Here is a 23630-nt window from a genome sequence, read left to right as displayed (position 1 = left end):
TTCCTGTCTGGGCTGGAATTCCCAGATTTGCTGTGGCTGCCCCTGGATCCCTGGCAGTGCCCAAGGCCAGGTTGGACATTGGGGACAGTGGGACGTGTCCCTGGGACAGTGGGAGGTGTCCCTGCCCATCCAGGGGTGGATTGGGATGGGATTTATGGACTCTTCCATCCCAAACCATTCCAGAATTCTGTCCTACACTTTGATTATGTGGAGCTGATATCCACAAACTCTATAATTTAGGGTGTGGTTTTGCCCTTCTACTAATAATTAAGTTTCACAATTAAGGCAGAAATCTGTAATTTCCTCCCCGTTATTCCCCTCTCCAATATTCTCCTGGTCCGTGACAGCAAATGCGAATTTTTGGCAACAACAAATCTGAGTTTTTCCCCGTTCTTTAGCCACGGAACAATTTCAAAATGTTGTTTTCATGTGAAGAACGAAGTTTAGTGACCACACTGGGATAATCACCAGTGAAAAGGTCTTTTGGACAGTTGTTAAATTGTTTGGATAAGGGAGTTTAAGGGAATCCTGGAGAATTTTGAAGATGGACCCAACTTTGTTGCCCACAGCCAAAATTAACAAAAATTTGGTGTCTCTTCAGAGCTCGGGATAAAAACTTGGATTTTCCTTCTCTTGATTTTATAGAAGTGCACAAGTTACTGCTGAGACATCAGAGAAGGATTTCCATGGGGTTTAATTCTGTAGGAATGAGGAGTTGGGGCCGTAAATGGATCCATTTAGGCTGGAATTCCAGATAAAAAATAAATATGGACTGCAGGGCTCTTCCCACGTGGGGCACTGGAGCAGATTTTTTTGTTTCATCCATTTTTTGCACCATTCCATGATGGTTTGGCCAGGCTGGATGGACCTTGGAGCAATCTGGGATAGTGGGAGATGTCCCTGTTCATGGGTTGGGACTGGAGGATCCTTAAGGTCATTTCAAACCCAATCAATCCTGGGAATTCTGGGATCTTTGGCCATTTCCTCGCTGTGTCTCTGCAATCCACCATCCCTAAAAAATGAAGTGGAGAATCTTTCCCAGGATCACAAACTCATTTTCCCACCCGTGAAAAGGACACAGGAAGGGACCAGGAACACCTGGACACCAGGAAAGGTTCTCCTGACTTCTCTGACCCAGGAGATCACAGAGTTCCCAGGGAATTTGGAGGATGCTGGAAGTGAGGTGGAGCTGGGCACAAAAGTATTGGAAAATAGGAAATTTCCCATTCTGGTTGCTCAGGAACAAGGGCCAGGCTGGATTCTGAGCTCTCCAAACCTCCCAAATCTACTTGGGTGAAGTTCTCCTTCTTTTCTCTGGTCAAAACAAAATCGCTGATGAAAAGTGAAACTACCAAAATGACCCCAAACCTCCTCAATCAATCCTGGAATTCTGGGATCTTTGGCCATTTCCTCGCTGTGTCTCTGCAGTCCATCATCCCTAAAAAATGAAGTGGAGAATCTTTCCCAGGTTCACAAACTCATTTTCCCACCCGTGAGAAGGACACAGAAAGGCACCAGGAACACCTGGACACCAGGAAAGGTTCTCCTGACTTCTCTGACCCAGGAGATCACAGAATTCCCAGGGATTTTGGAGGATCCTGGAAGTGAGGTGGGGCTGGGCAGGAAAATATTGGAAAATGGGAAATTTCCTGTTCTGGGTGTTCAGGAACAAGGGCCAGGCTGGATTCTGAGCTCTCCAAACCTCCCAAATCTACTTGGGTGAAATTCTCCTTCTTTTCTCTGGTCAAAACAAAATCGCTGATGAAAAGTGAAACTACCAAAATGATCTCAAACCTCCTTAATCAATCCTGGAATTCTGGGATCTTTGGCCATTTCCTCGCTGTGTCTCTGCAGTCCATCATCCCTAAAAAATGAAGTGGAGAATCTTTCCCAGGTTCACAAACTCATTTTCCCACATGTGAGGAGGACACAGGAAGGGACCAGGAACACCTGGACACCAGGAAAGGTTTTCCTGACTTCTCTGACCCAGGAGATCACAGAGTTCCCAGGGATTTTGGAGGATGCTGGAAGTGAGGTGGGGCCGGGCAGGGAATTATTGGAAAATGGGAAATTTCCTGTTCTGGGTGCTCAGGAACAAGGGCCAGGCTGGATTCTGAGCTCTCCAAACCTCCAACATCTACTTGGGTGAATTTCTCCTCATTTTCACTGGTCAAAACAAAATCGCTGACAAAAAGTGAAGTGAACGACCAAAATGACCCCAAACCTCCCCAGGGGAGGGCACAGAAGGTGCCCTGGGGGGGTCTGGCTGCTCAGTGAAGGTAAAAACCAGAAATTTGGAGTTTTGCTGCCCTGTTGTCAAGGGTTAAACACAGACAGAGCCATCAGGAACCACAAATCCAAGTGTTCCCTGTGTCCTGAATCCACTTGGGAAGCAGCACATAATTCTCATGTCAAAGCCTAAAAATGGTGCAGAAAATGGTGCAGAACTTGATGAATTTAGTGGTGTTGTTTGAGCCACTGGAAATTGGGGAGGCAGGAACGTTCTGAGGCATTAAAAGAAAATTTGGGGTCAGTCACGGAGGGGTGGGGAAAAAACACAAACCAACTGAACCTGCTGAATGCAAATAGATCCTTGCTTGAGATCCTGAACTGCATTTTATTACTTTGAAAATATAATTAATGAGCGAGGGCAGGGACTGTCCGTGAGGAGTTTGAGGACAAAAAGTTGTTTCATCTCGGGCCGTTTGATCACAGCCCCGTTCTTTGGGGCCTCTTTGGAGCGGGGCTGGCGCTTTGCTGAGTCTCAGGGAACAGTCACAGATTTATTTGTGCGTTTGCTGCTCCTTCGGAGCTCCGTGTGCTGGTGACGTTCCAAAAATTTCTGCGGGGAAGGGTCTGCGGCGGCATCACCCCCGTTTGGCGGGAATGGTTTGGGTGGGAAGTGACTTTAGAGATGATTCCAGGGGCAGGGACACCTCCCACTGTCCCCAGTGTCCAGCCTGGCCTTGGGCACTGCCAGGGATCCAGGGGCAGCCACAGCAAATCTGGCAATTCCAGCCCAGACAGGAATTCCCAATTCCCAATATCCCACCCAAATCTCCCCTTTCCAGCCTAAAGCCATTCCCTGTGTCCTGTCCCTCCATCCCTTGTCCCCAGTCCCTCTCCAGCTCTCCTGGAGCCCCTTCAGGCCCTGCCAGGGGCTCTGAGCTCTCCCTGGAGCTTCTCCTCTCCAGGGGAACATTCCCAGCTCTCCCAGCCTGGCTCCAGAGCAGCTCCAGCCCCAGAGCACCTCCATGACCAAAAATGATCCAACATGGAGCTTGCTCAGGTTTCTGTTGTTTGATCAAAGCAACTCAGCCCCCAATGGAGGGTCAGGGAGTCCCAGAGTGGTTTGGGATTAAATCCCATCCCATTCCACCCCTGCCATGGCAGGGACACCTCCCACTGTCCCAGGCTGCTCCAACCCCAATGTCCAACCTGGCCTTGGACATTCCAGGGATCCAGGGGCAGCCACAGCAAATCTGGGAATTCCAGCCCAGCCAAGAATTCCTTCCCAATATCCCATTAAATCCCTTTTAGTTTATAACCATTCCCCCTCATCTCTGCCTGTGTAGAAACCCCCTTAACCTTTAATTTCTCTTTTATTTCCGTGTCTCATCCCATGGAAAACATCTCAGCGATGCCTAAAAATGTGACTGATAACACAGGGACAAAATCCATGGCGTGGGTCAATTTTCTTGGCATTTTGGAATTTCCTCCTGGAAATGGAGGTCCAGGGATCTACAGAGGAGGAAAATCCCAGCCACTGTTTTATGGGATTGATGGATGGAGGAAGTCATAGAAAATGAAAATGATAGAAAATGAAAAATTATAGAAAAACCCCTTTTCCTTTACCTGGTGGGTTTAAATCAGGCTCAGCTCAGGTGTTCCCAACATTCTGGAAATCAGGAAGGTCTGAAGGGAATTTGGGGACCTCATCCAGAGTCATGGAATTGTTTGGCTTGGAAGATCCTTAAGGACCATCCAGTTCCAACCCTGTTCAGCTTTTGACCTAAACTTTGAGGTTCTGCCCCCTTTTCTCACCTCGGAATTGTTGTTTTTTCCACAAAGGAAAGTTACCCCGACTCCCCTGCTAGACTTTGTTCAGTTCTAGACAGGAAAAAACTGCTGAAAATTCAGAAAATAAAAATAGTTTATTGAGGTTAGGAGCAGCTAATTTTGGGCTGAAAACGTCGCTCCAGTCGTGCCCATCGAGGTTTTTTTTTTGGTTTTTCCTCTTGCCTAAAAAGGATCTGCAAAAAATATTGAGGAGTTTTTATTTTCTGTGTGTAAGCATTGTTTGAGCTGTTATTTCCACACACACATACAAAAAAAGAAAGTTTAATTCTGTGGCAGTTTCCAACTGGTTCATCCTTGTGATTCCTGGGAATTGGCTGAGCCTTTCCCAAGGGAAGGAGAGCGGCTCCATAAAGAGGAGTGCAAAAAAAAAAAAAAAATTCCATCTTGATTAAAGCCATGAAGCTTCCTGAAGTAAATACGAGTAAATGAATAATGTAAATAAATTAAATAATAAATGAATAAATAAAAGCAACTGGTTAGATGCTTTAAGAAGTGGTGAGAACTAAGGAGCATCATCCGAAATGATGCTTTTCCTGGGAAAAATATCAAATTTTCCTTTTTTTTCCTTAAAAATTTTGCCTTCTTTAGTGGAAGAAGCCTCTCCTACCCTGTGGGACTCAACTCAGATTTAGGCTTTTTATTCCCCACTTTGAAAAGACAACCTAATTAATTAATTAATTAATAAACAAGAATTCTTGTCATGGTTTGAAAACAAAACGAGTGAGAGGCTCCAAGTCAGAAATACAATTTAATAAGAAGAAAGGGAAAAAGGTAAAATAAAATCAAATCAATGCAATAACACAAAGGAGCACTGCCAGAGTCAGAACACACCCTGAGCAGGGTGGGGGGAGCAGTCCAGGTGAGGGGCTCTTCCTGAAGCAGTGATCCCACAGAAAGGTCTGGGAGCTCTGCTCCTCTGGGAATCCAGTGGCTCAGGGCTGCTTGTCCTGTCCCAAATCCCAGATTCTCTCCAGGTGGGAATGCTTGGCTCCTCCCCCTGGGCATTGGGAGCGTCTCCCAATGGGATGAGGAGTCGTGCAGTGGCTCCTTGATGGCCCATTAAACAGAGAGAGCTCCTGGAGGGAGTTCCCTGTGAGTCCTGGGCAAGGCATTGATGGGCCATGAGCAGAAGAGCCCAAAGGAGGGGCCTGGGAAAACACTGCCCCACCTGGTTCCAGCAGCTCATGGGGATGGGGATGGGATAAATACTGTGTGCACATCCCACACCACAACCCAGGACAATTCTTTTCCGGGTTCTGGGAGTGTGAGCTCTTTTCCAGGTGGCTGGGAGGGCTCGTTCAGTGTGGGATTTGTGAGTCCTGAAGAGCCGCGTCGTTCAAGGAGCTCCTGAATTACCAAAATTGAGTTCGAATTACCAAAATTGAGTCTGAATTAGCAAAACTGAGTCTGAATTGGCAAAATTGAGTCTGGATTGGCAAAATCGAGTCTGAATTAGCAAAATTGAGTTTGGATTGGAAAAATTGTGCTGGAATTAGCAAAATTGAGTCTGAATTAGCAAAAATGAGTCGGAATTAGTAAAATTGAGGGGGTTTTGAATAAACTAAATTGACTTGGAATAAACAAAATCAAGTTTTTTCAATGTTATGATTAAAAATTCTGTTGGAAAACATTGTTTTTTCTATGTTATGATAGAAAATTGTGATTTTTAAAAATCACTATTTTTTCTATGTTATGATAAAAATTACTGTTTTTTTCTATTTTATGATGAAAAATTCTGATTAAAAAATTACTGTTTTTCCACATTCTGATAAAAAATGTTACTGTTTTTTCTACATGATGATAAAAAATTCTGATTTTAAAAAATCACTGTTATTTCTACGTTATGATAAATTCATATTTAAAAAACCCCTGTTTTTCTACATTATGATAAAAAATTACTGTTTTTTCTATGTTGCGATAAAAAATTCTGATTTAAAAAAATCACTGTTATTTCTACTTTATGATAAAAAATTCTATTAAATTTTACTATTTTTTCTACATTATGATAAAAAAGTCACTGTTTTTTCTACATTATGATAAAAAAATTCTGATTAAAAAAATCACTGTTTTTTCTACATTATGATAAAAAACATTGCTGTTTTTTCTACATGATGATAAAAAATTCTGAATTAAAAAAATCAATGTTATTCCTACATTACGATAAAAAATTCTATTAAAATATTACTATTTTTTCTACATTATGATAAAAAAGTCACTGTTTTTTCTACATTATGATAAAAAATTCTGATTTAAAAAAATCACTGTTTTTTCTAAGTTATGATTTAAAAAAATACTGTTTTTTCTACATGATGATAAAAAATTCTGAATTAAAAAAATCACTGTTTTTTCTACATTATGATAAAAAAAAATCTGATTTAAAATATCACTATTTTTCTACATTATGATTTAAAAAATTACTGTTTTTTCTACATTACGATAAAAAATTCCGACTAAAAAAATTACTTTTTTTTTTTTACATTATGATTAAAAATTCCGGTTTAAAAAATTACTCTTTTCCCCTTATCTTCCAGCCTTATAAAAGGGTTGCTTTTGGATTACGATAAAAAATTCCAACTAAAAAAAAATTACTGTTTCTTTTTACATCACGATAAAAAAAATTCCGATTTAAAAAAATTACTCTTTTTCCCTTACCTTCCAGCCTTAAAAAAAGGTCGCTTTTGGATCACGCCGGACCCGTACCACAAGGACGACAACATCCAGATCGGGCGGGAGGTGAAGATCTCGTGCCAGGTGGAGGCCATCCCCTCAGAGGAGCTGGCCTTCAGCTGGTTCAAGAACGGGCGGCCCCTGCGCAGCTCGGAGAGGATGGTCATCACCCAGACCGACCCCGACGTGTCCCCGGGCACCACCAACCTGGACATCATCGACCTCAAGTTCACCGATTTCGGGACCTACACCTGCGTGGCGTCCCTCAAGGGAGGAGGGATCTCGGATATCAGCATCGATGTCAACATCTCCAGCAGCACGGGTGAGAGTTTGGGGGTTTGGGGGGTTTGGGGTCACCCAGAGTGGTGGAGGAGGTTGTGTGGGGATATTCCAAGGGAGATGGAGAGGGAATGTCCGTCAGGAGCTGGTGATGGGGCACAGGGAAGGGGTTCGAATTGGAAAAGGGGAGATTTGGGTGGGATATTGGGAATTGGGAATTCCTGCCTGGGCTGGAATTCCCAGATTTGCTGTGGCTGCCCCTGGATCCCTGGCAGTGCCCAAGGCCAGGTTGGATGTTTGGGCTTGGAGCAGCCTGGGACAGTGGGAGGTGTCCCTGGGACAGGGGGAGGTGTCCCTGCCCATGGAAAAGGGATGGCACTGGATGGGATTTAATCCCAAACCACTCTGGGATTCCCTGACCCTCCATCAGGGGCTGAGCTGTTTTGATCAAACAACAAAAACCTGAGGAAGCTCCATGTTGAATCCTTTTTGGTCATGGAGGTGGTCTGGGGCTGGAGCCCCTTTGCTCTGGAGCCAGGCTGGGAGAGCTGGGAATGTTCCCCTGGAGAGGAGAAGCTCCAGGGAGAGCTCAGAGCCCCTGGCAGGGCCTGAAGGGGCTCCAGGAGAGCTGGAGAGGGACTGGGGACAAGGGATGGAGGGACAGGACACAGGGAATGGCTTTAGGCTGGAAAAGGGGAGATTTGGGTGGGAGATTGGGAACTGGGAATTCCTGCCTGGGCTGGAATTGCCAGATTTGCTGTGGCTGCCCCTGGATCCCTGGCAGTGCCCAAGGCCAGGTTGGACATTGGGGACAGTGGGAGGTGTCCCTGGGACAGTGGGAGGTGTCCCTGCCATGGAAAAGGGATGGCACTGGATGGGATTTAATGTCTCTTGTATCCCAAACCCTTCCATGATTCCAGAATTTCACTATCAGGAAAAGAACTGGGAGGATTCTTAGAGGATAAGGGCAAACTTTGGAATGATGGATGAGCATTCCACGCTCATGTCACCTGCCTGCCCAGGCAGATCAAACAGTGCTGTGGGTGCACTCGTGCATCCAATAACTCCTGAATTCCCTGGAATTCCTTGGGAATCCTTGGGAAAACTGATGGGATTTCCTGGAAGCATCCACTAGTTGGCCATTCCTATCAACTCACCACAATCCCTGCAGGAAATTAGGAATTCTGTCACCACTTTAAATTTCCTGTCCTGGAACACTCCAGAAAATCAGGAAGAGGGGGAAAAAAAATCTGGAATTTGAGCTCAGCCCTTTTTCAGCCTCCTAAAAGGAATTCTGCTCTTGGAACGACTTCATTACCCAGCCAAGTGGAAGCTGAAATAGTTGCCATGCTTTGAAGGTCATTACTGATTCATCAAGATTCATTACTGCTCTGCTAATTAGGAACAGAAGGCCCAGGCACAAACACATTTCCCAAATGCCAGGACTTGCAGGCATTTATTAACATCCCTCTGGATGTCTGGGATGGAGGGGGGGAATTTCCTCTTCCTGATGTTTGTGCGGCTCCTCCTGGAGTCACCGAGTGGGGCAGGAAAAGGCTCTGTCAAATCCCAAAAAAGGAGGAAATCCATGAATTCTCCAGGAGGTTGGGAAGGGATGTGTGGCTTTGGAATTGCCCCTTGTTTAAGAGGGAATATTTTGTTTCCTTTGACATTTTCAGCAGGAAAAAAAAAAAACAAACACAAAAAAACAAAAACAAAAACAAAAACAAAACAAAACAAAACAAAACAAACCAACAAAAAACCAAAAAAAAAAAAAAAAAAAAAAAAAAACCACCACAAAAACCCCCAAAAAAACCCCCCAAAAAACCAAAAAAAAACCTCCCACGGATTTACGTCCTGAGTATCTTATATAAATGGACCTGAAGTAATCCCCTGGCTGCTCCCCCCCATATCTCAATAAAATAGGTCAGTGGAGGGGGGGGATCGAGACTCAAACGTGGAATATCTGCCCTAGAAAAGCCCTGTCATCCATAAAACCCACCCTGGGCAAACGTTACCGAGAGCCAGCCTGGGTTTTTCGGGAGATGTGGGGATCATGTCATGGAAACCTGGAGGCAGAAGATGCTAAAAAGGCAACAAGATGTTAAAAAAAGCAGCAAAAACCTCAATAAAGTGGGTCTGTGGTAAGCAAAAAGGAAAAAAAATAAGAGGTGGATTGGAGGGTGTCAGCCTGTGCAAGGGATTTTTTTTCTCTGCCTCAAATATTGGATTTAGGCAGGAAGAATCAGCTTTGGGATTGGGAGGGTTTGCTCTGTTCAGGGCACTGTTTTTATACCCAAAAATCAGCGTTTTCCCCTTCTGCCTCATTCCCTTTCCACCTTTTCCATGGAGATTTAATTGAGCAGGGAAGAGATTTGTTATTTTGGGGCATTTCCCTTTATTTTCTGGTTTGAATTTTCTGGTTTTTGCTGTGAATTGCCACAGGAAGGTCTGGAGGAACTGCTGATCCCTCTTTTCCTCATGTGGGGACAGCCAGAGAAATGTCCCACATGGGAAAACCATCAAACAAATTCCTGCCCTGAGACTGAGGACGTGCTGAGCTTGTGCCACCTCAGGATGGGAACATCCCGGAGCTGGACACGGATTTTGGACGGGCACAGGGCAGCCTGGAGGCCTCCAGAGCTCATGGAATCATGGAATCAATTATGGAATCAATCATGGAATCAATCATGGAATCAATCATGGAATCAATTATGGAATCAGTCATGGAATCATGGAGCTGTTTGGGTTGGAAGGGCCACCTCCCACTATCCCAGGTTGTTCCATGTCATGGTTTGAAAGCAAAACAAGTGAGAGGCTCCAAGTCAGAAATACAATTTAATAAGAAGAAAGGGAAAAAGGTAAAATAAAATCAAATCAATGCAATAACACAAAGGAGCACTGGCAGAGTCAGAACACACCCTGAGCAGGGTGGGGGGAGCAGTCCAGGTGAGGGGCTCTTCCTGAAGCAGTGATCCCACAGAAAGGTCTGGGAGCTCTGCTCCTCTGGGAATCCAGTGGCTCAGGGCTGCTTGTCCTGTCCCAAATCCCAGATTCTCTCCAGGTGGGAATGCTTGGCTCCTCCCCCTGGGCATTGGGAGCATCTCCCAATGGGATGAGGAGTCGTGCAGTGGCTCCTTGATGGCCCATTAAACAGAGAGAGCTCCTGGAGGGAGTTCCCTGTGAGTCCTGGGCAAGGCATTGATGGGCCATGAGCAGAAGAGCCCAAAGGAGGGGCCTGGGAAAACACTGCCCCACCTGGTTCCAACAGCTCATGGGGATGGGGATGGGATAAATAAATAAAGGACACTCCAACACTTCCAGGGATAAATTTGCCTCTCCACAAATTCTGCCACAATCCGGGCAGAGAAATACTTGGAGAGCCGCTCCATGTGAGGCTCTGCAATAGGAACAGGGTTTCTCTGCCAAGCTCATCAGCTCTTCCTTAAATAATGAATTAATTAAGGCTCCGGGCTGCTGTTCCAGGACCTGCAGCCTTGATCTGGTGGTGCCACAGAAATCCTCTGGTCATCCTGTTCCTGCTTTGATGAGACATAAAAAGAGGCCTTGATTCCAGCCTGAAATGTTTATCAGAATCACAGCCCTTGCATAATGAGGATGTGGGGTTTGGGAGGCAATTAGTGGCTAATTAAGGTATTTGTAAACCTTAAGCACAGTCCAGAGGGATGGTAGGAAACAGAGGCCTTTGGTTATTGCAGCAAATGGATGGGTTTGGTGAGCCTTCATCCTTGGAATTTATCTCGGGAAGGAGCAGGGAGCAGAAAGGACAGAAAAACGCCGTATTTTGTTAAAAAATCTTTATCTTTTATAGTTCTGTTTTTGTGCTTAATGCGCAGAGCTTTTCCTGTTAACTCCATCCTTGAGAGCCCCTTCCTCTCCTGCCCCGCATCCCATTCCCTTGGGAAATCTGATTTCTCTGGGATAAATCCACCCTCCACGGGTGGATTCCAGCAGGATTTCTGGGAGCTGGCAGAATCTCTTTTTTCTCCTCCAGACCCCCCTCACCCCGTGGTTCTCCCCATCCAAGGCTGCTCCTCAGCACGGCTCCTGCAAAAGCACTGGAATTAATTTCCCTAATTTTCTGCTGGCTCTGCATCTTCTGGGTTTTAAATGTTCCTCTTTCCTCTGGCAAAGGTGGCGGCTTAGGGCTTTAGTGCTGTGTTCCAAGCACTGATCCTGGAATTATTTCCCTGCCTGAGCAGAATTTTTTTTTTTTGTCCAAAAAATCAGGATTATCCCAACCCTCAAATTTGGGCCCTTTGTCCGAGGTTTCGCCATCACTTCAGGTCTCAGAGGGGGTTTTAAATTGGATCTTAGGGAAAAATTCCTGCTCAAAAAGGATGGAAAAGGTTGTCCAGGGGAATTCTCTTCCATGGAAATGTTCAGAAAACATGTGGATGTGGCACTTGGGGCCATGGGATGGTTTGGCTTGGTGATTTTGGAGGGCTTTTCCAATTTAAAGGATTCTCTGATTCCATAAAATCCACAGTGGATATTGTGTCCTCACGTGCAGTTAGGAGTGGTTTGTGCCCCAGAAAACATGGAATTTCCCCTTTGGAATTGGGACACAGGACCAGGAATGATGGGGAAGCACCTGTGAAATCCAGGCAGGAATTCCTGACAGGTCTCTCCATTTCCCTTCCACCCCAGTGCCTTATGGACCCTCTTCCATGAGGATGGAAAGGGTGAAGGAAATCCTCCTCAGTTTTCTTGTCTTCAGCTGCTGTTCCAACCATTTTCCTGGATCAGCAAATCTCCCCCCTTGGGTCCCTTCCAGCAGCAGCAGCTCCTCGATGTTCCCCAACATTTCTCCAAAAAAAAACCCAAAAAATCCCAAAGCAGCTGAGCAGTTCCAGCCTCTGTTTACAGACAGAACCACCATAATTATCCCTCAGTCATAATTATCCCTCTCTGCCCTTCCTGGGTGGAATAATCTCGCTCAGATCAGTTTTAGTCCCTGGCTCAGGCCTGGCTTAACTCAGGCATCGTGTGAATCATGAGCTGGACCCAAACTGCAGCTCTCGGGCAGGGGATGATTAATCTCTGCAAATCCATAAATATTGCAGAAATAAGGCGCAAAAAACAACTTCATCCTCCCTTCCCTCATCATTCCTGGCTTTGAATTCCTGGGATAAGGTGAATTCCAGCAGCTCCTTGGGGAAGGTTCTCTCTGAGTGATGATCTCCAGTTTTGGATGATTTCTCAATGCTCGAAATGCTCCTTTGCTGCACCTGATCTCGATTATTAGGATGGATCCATGTGGAGCATCCTGGCCACGTTATCCCAGGGTTTTTCCCTGTCGCTGACAAGGGTCACTCCAAGGAAACGGTTTTCTAAGAAACAGCAGCTCCCAAAATCCCCAGGGAAGAGCTCAGCAGTTGTGAGGGGCTCCTTGTCCACCTGTGGTTGTCCTGGAATCATGGAACTTTGTTCTGGAGTCATGGAATGTTTTGGGAAGGGATGTTAAAGCCCACCCCAGCCTCCAGGTTTTAATGGGATCAGAGCTCCGCTGAAGGATTTCTCTGTCTGCAGCTCCCTGCCTCTGCCAGCGGCTCGCTGGCATTTAATTAATCTGTCTGATCTGTTAATTAAGCCGAGATTTGATCCATCAGGGCTTCAGGAAGCTCGAGTAGAACACGAAAAAACACTGTGAATACACAAGGAATAAACACACTAGGCTCAGGAATTTTGGGGCTTTTTCCCCAGGAATTGCTGTCTTGTCTTGTCCCTGTTCTCATTTACACTGTGCTGGATCATGGATCCTCTGGAATTACAGTGGAGCTGCCACGGGAGAGCAGCTGGAAGAGTTCCTGGCTGGTTTTACTCTCTCCAGCAACAGGAATGTCTGTCTAGGGGGCAGAACAAAAAAAATTCAGAGAGGAGAGGAGAGGAGAGCAGTGACCTCCTGCCACCTCACCTCGTGCTGGATCAGCACCCCGGGGAGGCTGGGTTGTCTCAGATGTTTTATTTAAAACCAGGGTTGGACAGGGATCAGCAGAACCTGCTCACCACGGGCCACTGCCCACTCACAGGGTGACAGTGTGGCTTTAAATCCGTGCCACTGGAGTGTCACTGGGGCTTTTTGTTCTCCGGGTGTCACTAGAGCTTTTCGTTCTCCAAGTGTCGCTTTTCCAAGTGTCACCAAAGCTTTTTGTCCTTTTAATGTCACCAAAGCCTTTTGTTCTCCAGGTGTCACCAAAGCCTTTTGTTCTCCAGGTGTCACCAAAGCTTTTTGTCCTCCTTGGAAAGTCCTTTGTTCTCCAGGTGTCACTTTTCCAGGTGTCACTTTTTCAAGTGCCACCAAAGCTTTTTGTCCTCTGACTGTCACCAAACTTTTTGTCTTCAGAGTGTCACCACAGTTTTTTGTTGTCCAAATGTCTCCAAAGCTTTTTGTCCTTTTAGTGTCACCAAAGCCTTTTGTTCTCCAGGTGTCACCAAAGCTTTTTGTCCTCCTTGGGAAGCCTTTTGTTCTCCAGGTGTCACTTTTCCAAGTGTCACCAAACCTTTTGTCCTCTGTCACCAAAGCCTTTCGTTCTCCAGGTGTCACTTTTTGAAGTGTCACCAAAGTTATTTGTCCTCTGAGTGTCACCAAAGCTTTTTCTTCTCCAGGTGTCACCAAAGCTTTTTGTCTTTTTAGTGTCACCAAAGCCTTTTGTCCTCCTTGGAAATCCCTTTGTTCTCCAGGTGTCACTTTTCCAAGTGCCACCAAAGCTTTTTGTCCTCTAAGTGTCACCAAAGCTTTTTGTCTTTTTAGTGTCACCAAAGCCTTTTGTTCTCCAGGTGTCACTTTTCCAAGTGTCACCAAAGCTTTTTGTTGTCCCAGTGTCACCCTCCACTTCAGGAAACTGCTGAGGGTGTGAAGTTATTTTGAAGCCACTCAGTGCAGGAATAAAGGGAACATTTGTTGATTTCCAGTTCGGGTCAGGAAAAAATCCTGGATTTGTGGTTATCCAGCCTGGGCGGTGGATCTGCTCCCGGCTGGGACTGCAGGAACAAGGGAACATTCCATCTGGGATTTAATTTTTCATCCGAGGCTGAGCCCTCCAGGGCTCTCCTGGTGCCACAGCAGCACCTGGTGGGGGACAGCAGCTGGCACAGCTGGTGACAGCCTGGCACAGCTGGGGACACCCTGCCTGGCACTCTCTGGGTGCATTCCTGCTCCTTTCCTCATGGATTTGAGCTTCTGGAGCCACCAAATGGTGGGAAGAAACAGCCTTGAGTTGTGCCAGGAGGGGTTTGGTTGGATCTCAGGGAGAATTCCTGGCTGGAAAGGATTGTCCAGCTCATGGCAGGAGTGGAGTCTTCACCCCTGGAGGGATTTAAATCCCTGTGGATGTGAATTCCTGCCTGGAAAGGATTGTCCAGCTCATGGCAGGAGTGGAGTCTTCATCCCTGGAGGGATTTAAATCCCTGTGGATGTGGCATTTGGGGAGATGAGCGCCGTGGAACACTTGGATTTTCCAACCTGAACAATTCCCTGTTTCTAACCTTGCTCACCAGACCCGCCATTCCCTCCTCTCTATCTCTTCTTTGGGAAGAAAACCATCAATTTTTTTATTTTCTCCTCAATCCTTTTGAGCCTGATTGCCCATGGAGACAAATCCCAGGTGCCCAGGCTGCCAGTGCCTGCTGCGTCACCGTTCCCCAAAAACCTGGGATTTATTTGCTCAGCCTGGTGCTAATTCCAGCTCAGAGATAATTAAATACCCGTGAGGTTGTGACAGTAAAGAGCTGGGCTGGAAAGGGGAAACCCTGCCAAAAACCCTCCCTGAGCAAAGTTTGGTTGTTTTGTTTTTTTTTTCCCTATTTAAAGAGTGGAGAATGAGGATCTAAATTTGGGGGATCTGGAGCCATAAATGGGGTGGAGAAAGAGAAATTCTTGGTGGAATTTCATTGTTTTGGTCACCGTTCCTCAAATGTGACCCAGAGGTGCAGCCAGGCTTTGGATGGATGGCCTTGCCCCTGGAATTCTTCATCTCTGAGAAAATGTTTGGGGATTTTAGAGAGTGGAGAATGAGGATCTAAATTCGGGGGATCTGAAGCCATAAATGGGGTGGGGACAGAGAAATTTGTGATGGAACCTCATTGTTTTGGTCACTGTTCCCCGAATGTGACCCAGAGGTGCAGCCAGGCTTTGGATCTTCATCCCTGAGCAAAAGGTTTGGGGCTTTTTCTCCCTCTAATTAGAGAGTGGAGAGTCCCCCTAATTAGAGATCTTAGAGGGTCTAAATCTGGGGGGATCTGGAGCCATAAATGAGGTGGAGAAAGAGAAATTCTTGGTGGAATTTCATTATTTTGGTCACCGTTCCTCGAATGTGACCCAGAGGTGCAGCCAGGCTTTGGATGGATGGCCTTGCCCCTGGAATTCTTCATCCCTGAGCAAAAGGTTTGGGGATTTTAGAGAGTGGAGAATGAGGATCTAAATTTTGGGGATCTGGAGCTATAAATGAGGTGGAGAAAGAGAAATTCTTGGTGGAATTTCGTTATTTTGGTCACCGTTCCTCAAATGTGACCCAGAGGTGCAGCCAGGCTTTGGATGGATGGCCTTGCCCCTGGAATTCTTCATTTTAATGGACGGCCTTGTCCCTCCTGTCCCCTCTGCTGTTCCCAGGAACAAACAACGTGAATAAATCCCTGAACCACAAAGAGCCGTCGGCTGCCTGGCGGTGACAGGCACTGAAAAATGCCACGGGAGATGGGGAAATCAGGGATTTGAGGGGATCTTTCCATCTGGGACACTGACAGGGCCTCTCTTATCAGCTGTCACCACCCCCGTGGTGCTGCTCCTTATCTCAGCGAGGTGCAGCTTCCTGCTGTGCTGTCATCTCGGCTTTTTTGGGAAAAACTGATGGAAAAAGAGGGAGGGAATCGTTGTTGCACTTGTACAGGGAATTTTTGTCGTGGATCTGCCTTTTTTTCCCCCCCTACTCCAAACATGAACAAGCTTCCTGTGTGTTTCCCAAGTTTCCCTGCCTTGTCTCAGCTGGAATTCCTGATTCCTGAGGCAGGCTGGGGTTGGATAACTCAGAGGCGTTGGTCTCACATGGAAATTTTGGGATATGGAAGAGGCTGCCAGCACCAGGGATTGATCCACATGGACAATTTCCAGAGGGAAAACTCCCACCCTGGCCCCATCTGAGGCTGCACATATATATATACACATATATATAGTGTATATATATATAGCCTATATAGTCTATATAGTATAGTATATATATAGAATATATAGAATATATATATTTAGCTAAATCCTCCTTCTCCCTTCTTCTCAGTTTTGGGTAGTTTCTTGTAATTAGTTAGAGGAGGCATTTCAAACTGAGGGTGTTAGATTATTGGGTTATAAATATTATAAATATTATTGGGTCGTTTGTTGATTAATTTTTCTCATTCCTTAAAAGAAACCCCACAAAATAACACACACACACAAGAAACAACAAAACCACATATATATATATATACATATACATATACGTATATGTATGTGTATTTATATACACACATACACATATATATAGTATATATGTATATCTAGTATAAATAGTACAGTATATATATAGAATATATAAAATATATAGAATATATAGAATATATATTACTTCTATAGTAATATATATATGTAAGGCAAGACAGGGTTTTGGAGTGTTGGCTGAATCCTTCTTCTTCTCCATTCTTCTCCTTTCTTCTCCTCCTCAGTTTTGGGTAGTTTCTTGTAATTACTTAGAAGAGACATTGCAAACCGAGGGTGTTAGATTGTTGGGTAATAAATATTATAAATACTATTGGGTCGTTTGTTGATTAATTTTACTCATTCCTTAAAAGAAACCCCACAAAATAACACACACACACAAGAAACAATAACACCACATATATATATATATATACACATATGTATATGTATGTATACATATGTGTAAATGTATATATATATACACACATGTATACATATATATAGTAATATATAGAATATATATATTTCTTATATAGTAATAAATATATAAGGCAAGAAAGGGGATTTAGCTAAATCCTCCTTCTTCTCCTTTCTTCTCCCTTCTTCTCAGTTTCGGGTAGTTTCTTGTAATTAGTTAGAGGAGGCATTTCAAACTGAGGGTGTTAGATTATTGGGTAATAAATTTTATAAATATTATAAATATTATAAACATTATAAATATTATAAATATTGTAAATATTATAAATATTATTGGGTCGTTTGTTGATTAATTTTACTCATTCCCTAAAAGAAACCCCACAAAATAACACACACACACGCGCAACACCAAACCCCACAGAAACCCATCCACGGTGGCTGATTTTTGACTCTCCCATTTCCCCCAGTGCCCCCCAACCTGACGGTCCCTCAGGAGAAATCCCCGCTGGTGACGCGGGAAGGGGACACCATCGAGCTGCAGTGCCAGGTGACCGGGAAACCCAAACCCATCATCCTGTGGTCCCGGGCAGACAAGGAGGTGGCCATGCCCGACGGGGCCCTGCAGACCGAGAGCTACGACGGGATCCTGCGCATCGTCAACGTCTCCCGCGAAATGACCGGCACCTACAGGTGCCAGACCAGCCAATACAACGGGTTCAACGTCAAACCCAGAGAGGCCTTGGTGCAGCTCATTGTGCAGTGTGAGTAAAGCCTGATTTTCCCCTGGTTTTCTTTGTGTTTTGCTGAGAAAAAGCTGATTTATTCCTCTCCTAAACAGAAAATCTTACGGCTGTTACATATTTGATGCGCGGTTGTTTGTCTCTGTAGTTCCCCTGAATCCGCGAGTTCCGCGTGAATATGGAAGTGAAAATGACAGAGGAGTCTCATTTCTGGTTTAAAAAACCCAACAAACTTACAAACAAACAAACAAAAAAAACCCAAGCGTGAGGCAATCATTATTTTCCCCCACAGCTCTGATTTCCTCGACACGGGAACAAGCAGATGAGATGGGAGGACGTATTTCTCTAAATGCTGAGGCAATGCTGAGCTCATTTGTTGCTGCTGTGTAAAACAAGGAGGGGAAAAAAAATAAAAAGGAGGGTGAGAGCTGTTCCCTGGGAGCTGATCCGCATCCAGATCCAGCCTCGGGAATAGGGAGGGAAAATTGGGGGGAGAGCAGATATTTTTTATTTTGGAAATGTGTTGTGTTTGTTGTGGGAGCACAGGAAGCCCAGGTTGAGGTGGTTTCTGGGGAATAACGGGGGGATAACCAACCATTCCTTGGGCTGAGCGACTTCCCTGGGTCTGCTGCTCTGTCAGGATTTAACTTGGGTGTTTTATAAAGTGCAGCCCTCATTTATTTCACTTTCAGACTGAGGATCTTCCGTCACTTGGCTTTTTAGCAGCTCTGTGCTCGTTCACTTTGGAAATGTGTTGTGTTTGTTGTGGGAGCACTGGAAGCCCAGGTTGAGGTGGTTTCTGGGGAGTAACAGGGGGATAACCAGCCATTCCTTGTGCTGAGTGACTTCCCTGGGTCTGCTGCTCTGTCAGGATTTAATTTAGGTGTTTTATGAAGTGCAGAGTCCTCGTTTATTCCACTTTCAGATTCCCTGATCTTCCATCACTTGGCTCTTTAGGAGCTCCATGTTCGTTCATTTTGGAAATGTGGTGTTTTTTGTGGGAACATGGGAAGGCTGGTTGGAGGTGGTTTCTGGGGAGTAACGGGGGGATAACCAGCCATTCCTTGTGCTGAGTGACTTCCCAGGGTCTGTTGCTCTGTCAGGATTTAACTTGGGTGTTTTATAAAGTGCAGCCCTCATTTATTTCACTTTCAGACTGAGGATCTTCCATCACTTGGCTTTCTAGCAGCTCCATGTTTGTTTATTTTGGAAATGTGTGGTGTTTGCTGTGGGACCATGGGCAGCCCAGACTGAGGTGGTTTCTGGGGAGTAACAGGGGGATAACCAGCCATTCCTTGTGCTGAGTGACTTCCCTTGGTCTGCTGCTTTCAGGATTTAATTTGGGTGTTTTATAAAGTGCAGCCCTCACTTATTTCACTTTTAGAGTGGAGATCTTCCGTCACTTGGCTTTTTAGCAGCTCCATGATTGTTCATTTTGGAAATGTGTGGTGTTTGCTGTGGGAGCACGGGAAACCCGGTTTGAGGTGGTTTCTGGGGAATAACAGGGGGATAACCAGTCATTCCTTGTGCTGGGTGACTTCACTGGGTCGGCTGCTCTGTCAGGATTTAATTTGGTGAAGTGCAAAGCCCTCATTTATTCCTTTTTTCAGACTGGAGATCTTCTGTCATTTGGCTTTTTAGCAGCTCCATGCCGGCACAAGTGACCTCTTTTGGGGTCCCCAGGGAGGAGCTGCTCCTCAGCAGCTGATTTGTTTTTCCTGGCTCTGCCTTGTAACAAGTTATGGATGCATCGATCACAGGGTTGGGATCTGCAGGATTTCCATCCCAGATTTTTCCTGCTGCTCCAGCTTTAAACCCCAAAGTCAAGGCTAAAGGCAGGAGAGAATCTTCTCCCTTGTGGGTTTCTCTGAGTTGTGGGGTTGTTAGGAGCGGGTTCATCCCACTGGGACTTGAGAATGAGGGGTCTGTGCCTCCTCTCCTTGGCTCAGTCATTTTTTTCCTGGGAAAAAAAAGAGGCTCAGGGGGGGACCTTGTGGCTCTGCACAAGTCCCTGCCAGGAGGGGACAGCCGGGGGGGTCGGGCTCCCAGGGAACAGGGACAGGAGGAGAGGGAACGGCCTCAGGCTGGGCCAGGGGAGGCTCAGGGGGGACAGCAGCAGGAATTTCCCCATGGAAAGGGGGCTGAGGCCTTGGCAGTGCCCAGGGAGGTTTGCAGTGCCCATCCCTGGAGGTGTCCCAGGAATTGCTGGAGGTGGCACTCAGAGCTCTGGGCTGGGGACAGGGTGGGCATCGGGCACAGCTGGGACTCGCTGACCTTGGAGCTCTTTTCCCACCTCAGGGGTTCTGGGAGGTTTAGATTGGATAGTTGGGAAAATTTCTTCCCCTAAATTTGTTGTCCATTTGTGGCCCAGGTAGAGGGTGGAGTCCCCATGTCTGGAGGGATTTAAATCCCTGTGGATGTGGCACTTGGGGACACGGGGCAGTGTGGCCTTGGCAGGGCTGGGGAAGGGTTGGATGAACTCAGAGCTCTTTTCCAACCTCAATGATTCCATGATCCCGTGAATATCTGTCCTCTGGTTTGGAGTGCCCATCCCTAGAGGTGTCCCAGGAATTCCTGGAGGTGGAGCCGCGTTTCCATCCTCAATGATCCCGGGATTCTGTGAATCCAGGAATGAGAACCACCACAGAAACAATGGAGTGTTGATCCTTCTGAATGAAGAACGGCAAAGTCGCTTCTTTCCCTCTTTTTTTCTGGCATGAATTTGCTGTGAAAAGTTGAAAACATTTTGTGGCTGAGGAATTCCAGCAACTTCCCACTTCCTCAGGACCTGAGGCAGATCCTGGTGGATCCCATGGGATGACTCTGCTGACTCTGGGATTCTGGGGATTCCTTGCTTGGCTCACTGTGATTTTTCCCACCTCTTTTTGATGCATTTTTGTTCTGCTCAACATGGAGAATTTTTTCCTAATTCTGAGAGCAGAGACACAACCTGAAAACGCTTCCAAGAAGCAGGAGCTCAACAGGTATTTCCAGGCGCTTTTCCTTTCATCTCTCCGTGTTTAGAATTCCGCTCCCTTTATTCGCATCCTGGCAAGTGACAAATTGGAGATGAATGGAGAAAAATTATGGAAAGCTTTGATTATTTTTTCCTGTGGGAGTGAAGTTTTTTTTTTTTTTGTTCCCGAAGACTTGAGTGGCGTTTCTGTACCGAGGGTGGCATTTAACCAATTGTCATAAAAACCAGTTCTTTTCAGAATTTGAGAATATTTATCCTAGATGCTTCCAGCAGTGATGAGCAGGGAAAGACGTTTAATGGAACACTTTTTTGTTTAGAGAATAAACTCGTGGATTTTGCTGCACTGAGTGAGGATATTCCCATTCTTTGGGAGATTCTCCTTGTGACAGCAGGAATTTGTTTCATTAAAACAAGTTAATTAATCTGTTTTCAAGGAATTATGGAATATCCTGAGTGGGAAGGGACCAACAAGGGTCACAAATCCAACCCCTGGCCCTGTACAGACAATCCCACCCTGGGAATGGGATCCCAGCCTTGGGAATGTGCTCATTCCCTGGAAAGCTGTTCCAGGGTGAATCCTTCCATGGAATTACTGCTCCAGCTCAAAACTGTTGGGTCAAGCTAAAGAAAAATGAAAAGTAAATTGAAATACAATGGATTTTTTAAAAAAATTTGACCCCCTCATCAAATGAATTTTTTTGTTTTCCTCATCTCTCTTTTCTGCTGCCATCCCTTTATCCCATCTCAGTGATGTCCAGATCCCAGCCTGGGAGTTCTCCAGGAAAATCGTGGATTTGGATTTTTTGGTCTTGGTCACACTTTGTCCTTGAGCTGTGGTTTAAAACCCTTTTTTGTGTGTGTTTACCTTAAACCCTTAAACTTCTCTAGGAAAATAAAAATCCTGGAGTGGCAGAATAGTTTGGGTTGGAAAGGAATTTCAAACCCATCCCATTCCAATCCCCTCCATGGGCAGGGACACCCCCTACAATCTCAAGTTTCTCTAAGATGAGTCTTCCTCTGCATTTTGTTTCCCATCATGGGTTGGATGGGATATTGGGAATTGGGAATTCCTGTCTGGGCTGGAATTCCCAGATTTGCTGTGGCTGCCCCTGGATCCCTGGCAGTGCCCAAGGCCAGGTTGGACATTGGGGACAGTGGGAGGTGTCCCTGCCATGGCAGGGGTGACACTGGGTGGGATTTAAGATCCTTTCCCACCCAAACCACTCAAGAATTTTATTTTATGATTTTCCAGCTGCAGTTGTAGATAAATAAAATTTTAAGGAATAAACCAACCCCTGCTGGTGCCAGACAGGGCCCAATCCAGGGACAACTCACCAGCTCCACTTTTCCAGCTGCAGGAGAGGGTGGGGACATCAAAGCCCCACCAGGTGCCACCTAAGGCGGCATTTCCACTGTAGCCCAGGGCTTGGAAATCCCTCCAAACCTCCCTGGGCACTGCCAAGGCCTCAGCCCCCTTTCCATGGGGAAATTCCTGCTGCTGTCCCCCTTGAGCCTCCCCTGGCCCAGCCTGAGGCCGTTCCCTCTCCTCCAGTGATGGGAGCAATGAGGACGGGATCGTTTTCCCATCTGCGCTCCCTAAAATCTTATTTACATCACAAACTCATCCATCTCCAAACCCTTGGAAAGCCTCTCCAAACATCCAAGATATTTCATGGAAGCCGGGCTGGCAGAACATTGGTGGCCACATTTTTGGTGGCCACATTTTTGGTGACCACACAGAATTTCCCATTCCTTTGGAGCTCAGCTTTATTGGCGTCGTCCTTCCTTGGCGATAAATTCCAAATAAATTCTGGGAAAGGGGCTCATCCTGCAGGAATTAGATTGGGAATGGGACAGAGCTAATTAAAGAGAAAAATGAGGCTGAGTGATGCTGAGTGGAGCAGAATAAATGAGTTATCCCCGTTTTCCATCAGCTGGAGAATCCAGCCCTGAGTCCTCTCTCCTTGATTTTCCATTTCTTCGCAGCTGGGAATGGGAAAAGGAATTTCTCTGCCTTGGAAAGGCAATTTGGCAGCTCAGGAATGTGCCTGAAATATCTCAAAATATCTGCCTGATGAAATATTTATACGCAAATATTGTATTAATAATGAAATAAAAGATTGTTGTGAGAGAAGGAAGAGTTCCCCATCCCAAATGGGATTGGGATGGATGAGCTAAAAACTCTTGGAAGTTTAGGAAAGTCATCAGGGGAAACTGTTTGTAGGGTGGTCAGTCCCTGTGGGAATTTACCAAATTCATGGAATTGTCTTGTGAAAGGGGATCAGGAATGTGGTAAAACTCCCAAAGAGCGAGGTCTTCCAGATTATAAAATTTTAATTATGAAAACTCATTAAAAAGGGATAACCAAGGAATCTGAGGAATCAAAGGGGGCAAGTATCTGGATTTTTTAAACAAATCTGTTATAAATCTCTGCTTAGGCAGGCTGGAATGATGAAGGAAGGCAGAATTTGCATTTAATATTAATATTATTTACATTTTTTTTCCTCTTTATGATTGAAGATTTGAGTGGGAAAAGCTGATTAATATTCAGGACAAATATTACATAAGCCACTCCATTCCCAGGCTGGTGCATTTATCACTTTCTGAATGAATTCTTTCTCCAGAGATAAAAGTTGGGTTTAATTTGGGCTTGTTTGTGGTGGGAGAAAGGACAGACTAAAAACAAGTTTAGAACTGGGTCAATTTTTTTTTTTAATTCTGAGACTTTTTTTCCTTTTCTCTTCCAATGGAGGAATGATCTTAACAACTTGAAAATATCAAAATCACGGTGCTCCCATTGTTTTTATAGTTTTGATTTGCTTTCCAAAGTGTTGGAGGTCTTTTTTCCACCCTGGTGGTTGTATCTGAGGAATTCCACGTTCCTGCCAAAAGGATTTTCCCAGGTTGTGGCAGAGGTTGATGCTGCTAAGCTGAGCTTAAAGCTCTGACCTTCCTCTGGGGATATTTATTGCCATATTTATTTTATATAAATATATATATT

The 23630-nt window shown here is 45.4% G+C and overlaps 1 protein-coding gene across 1 annotated transcript in view; it reads left to right on the top strand.

The window, feature by feature from the left end:
* Positions 1-23630, top strand: part of MDGA2 (MAM domain containing glycosylphosphatidylinositol anchor 2) — a 231052-nt gene that overhangs the window by 141643 nt on the left and 65779 nt on the right. Inside the window, exons 7-8 of the mRNA XM_083863873.1 lie at positions 6740-7069; positions 17380-17673. Coding sequence (XP_083719999.1) covers positions 6740-7069; positions 17380-17673 — 624 coding nt within the window. The remainder of the gene's footprint in view (positions 1-6739; positions 7070-17379; positions 17674-23630) is intronic.

Source organism: Zosterops lateralis, assembly GCF_965231275.1.
Source record: "Zosterops lateralis genome assembly, chromosome: 6".
NCBI lineage: Eukaryota > Metazoa > Chordata > Aves > Passeriformes > Zosteropidae > Zosterops > Zosterops lateralis.
The sequence above is the reverse complement of the archived record's forward strand: the minus strand, read 5'-3'. Positions and strand labels throughout refer to the sequence as shown.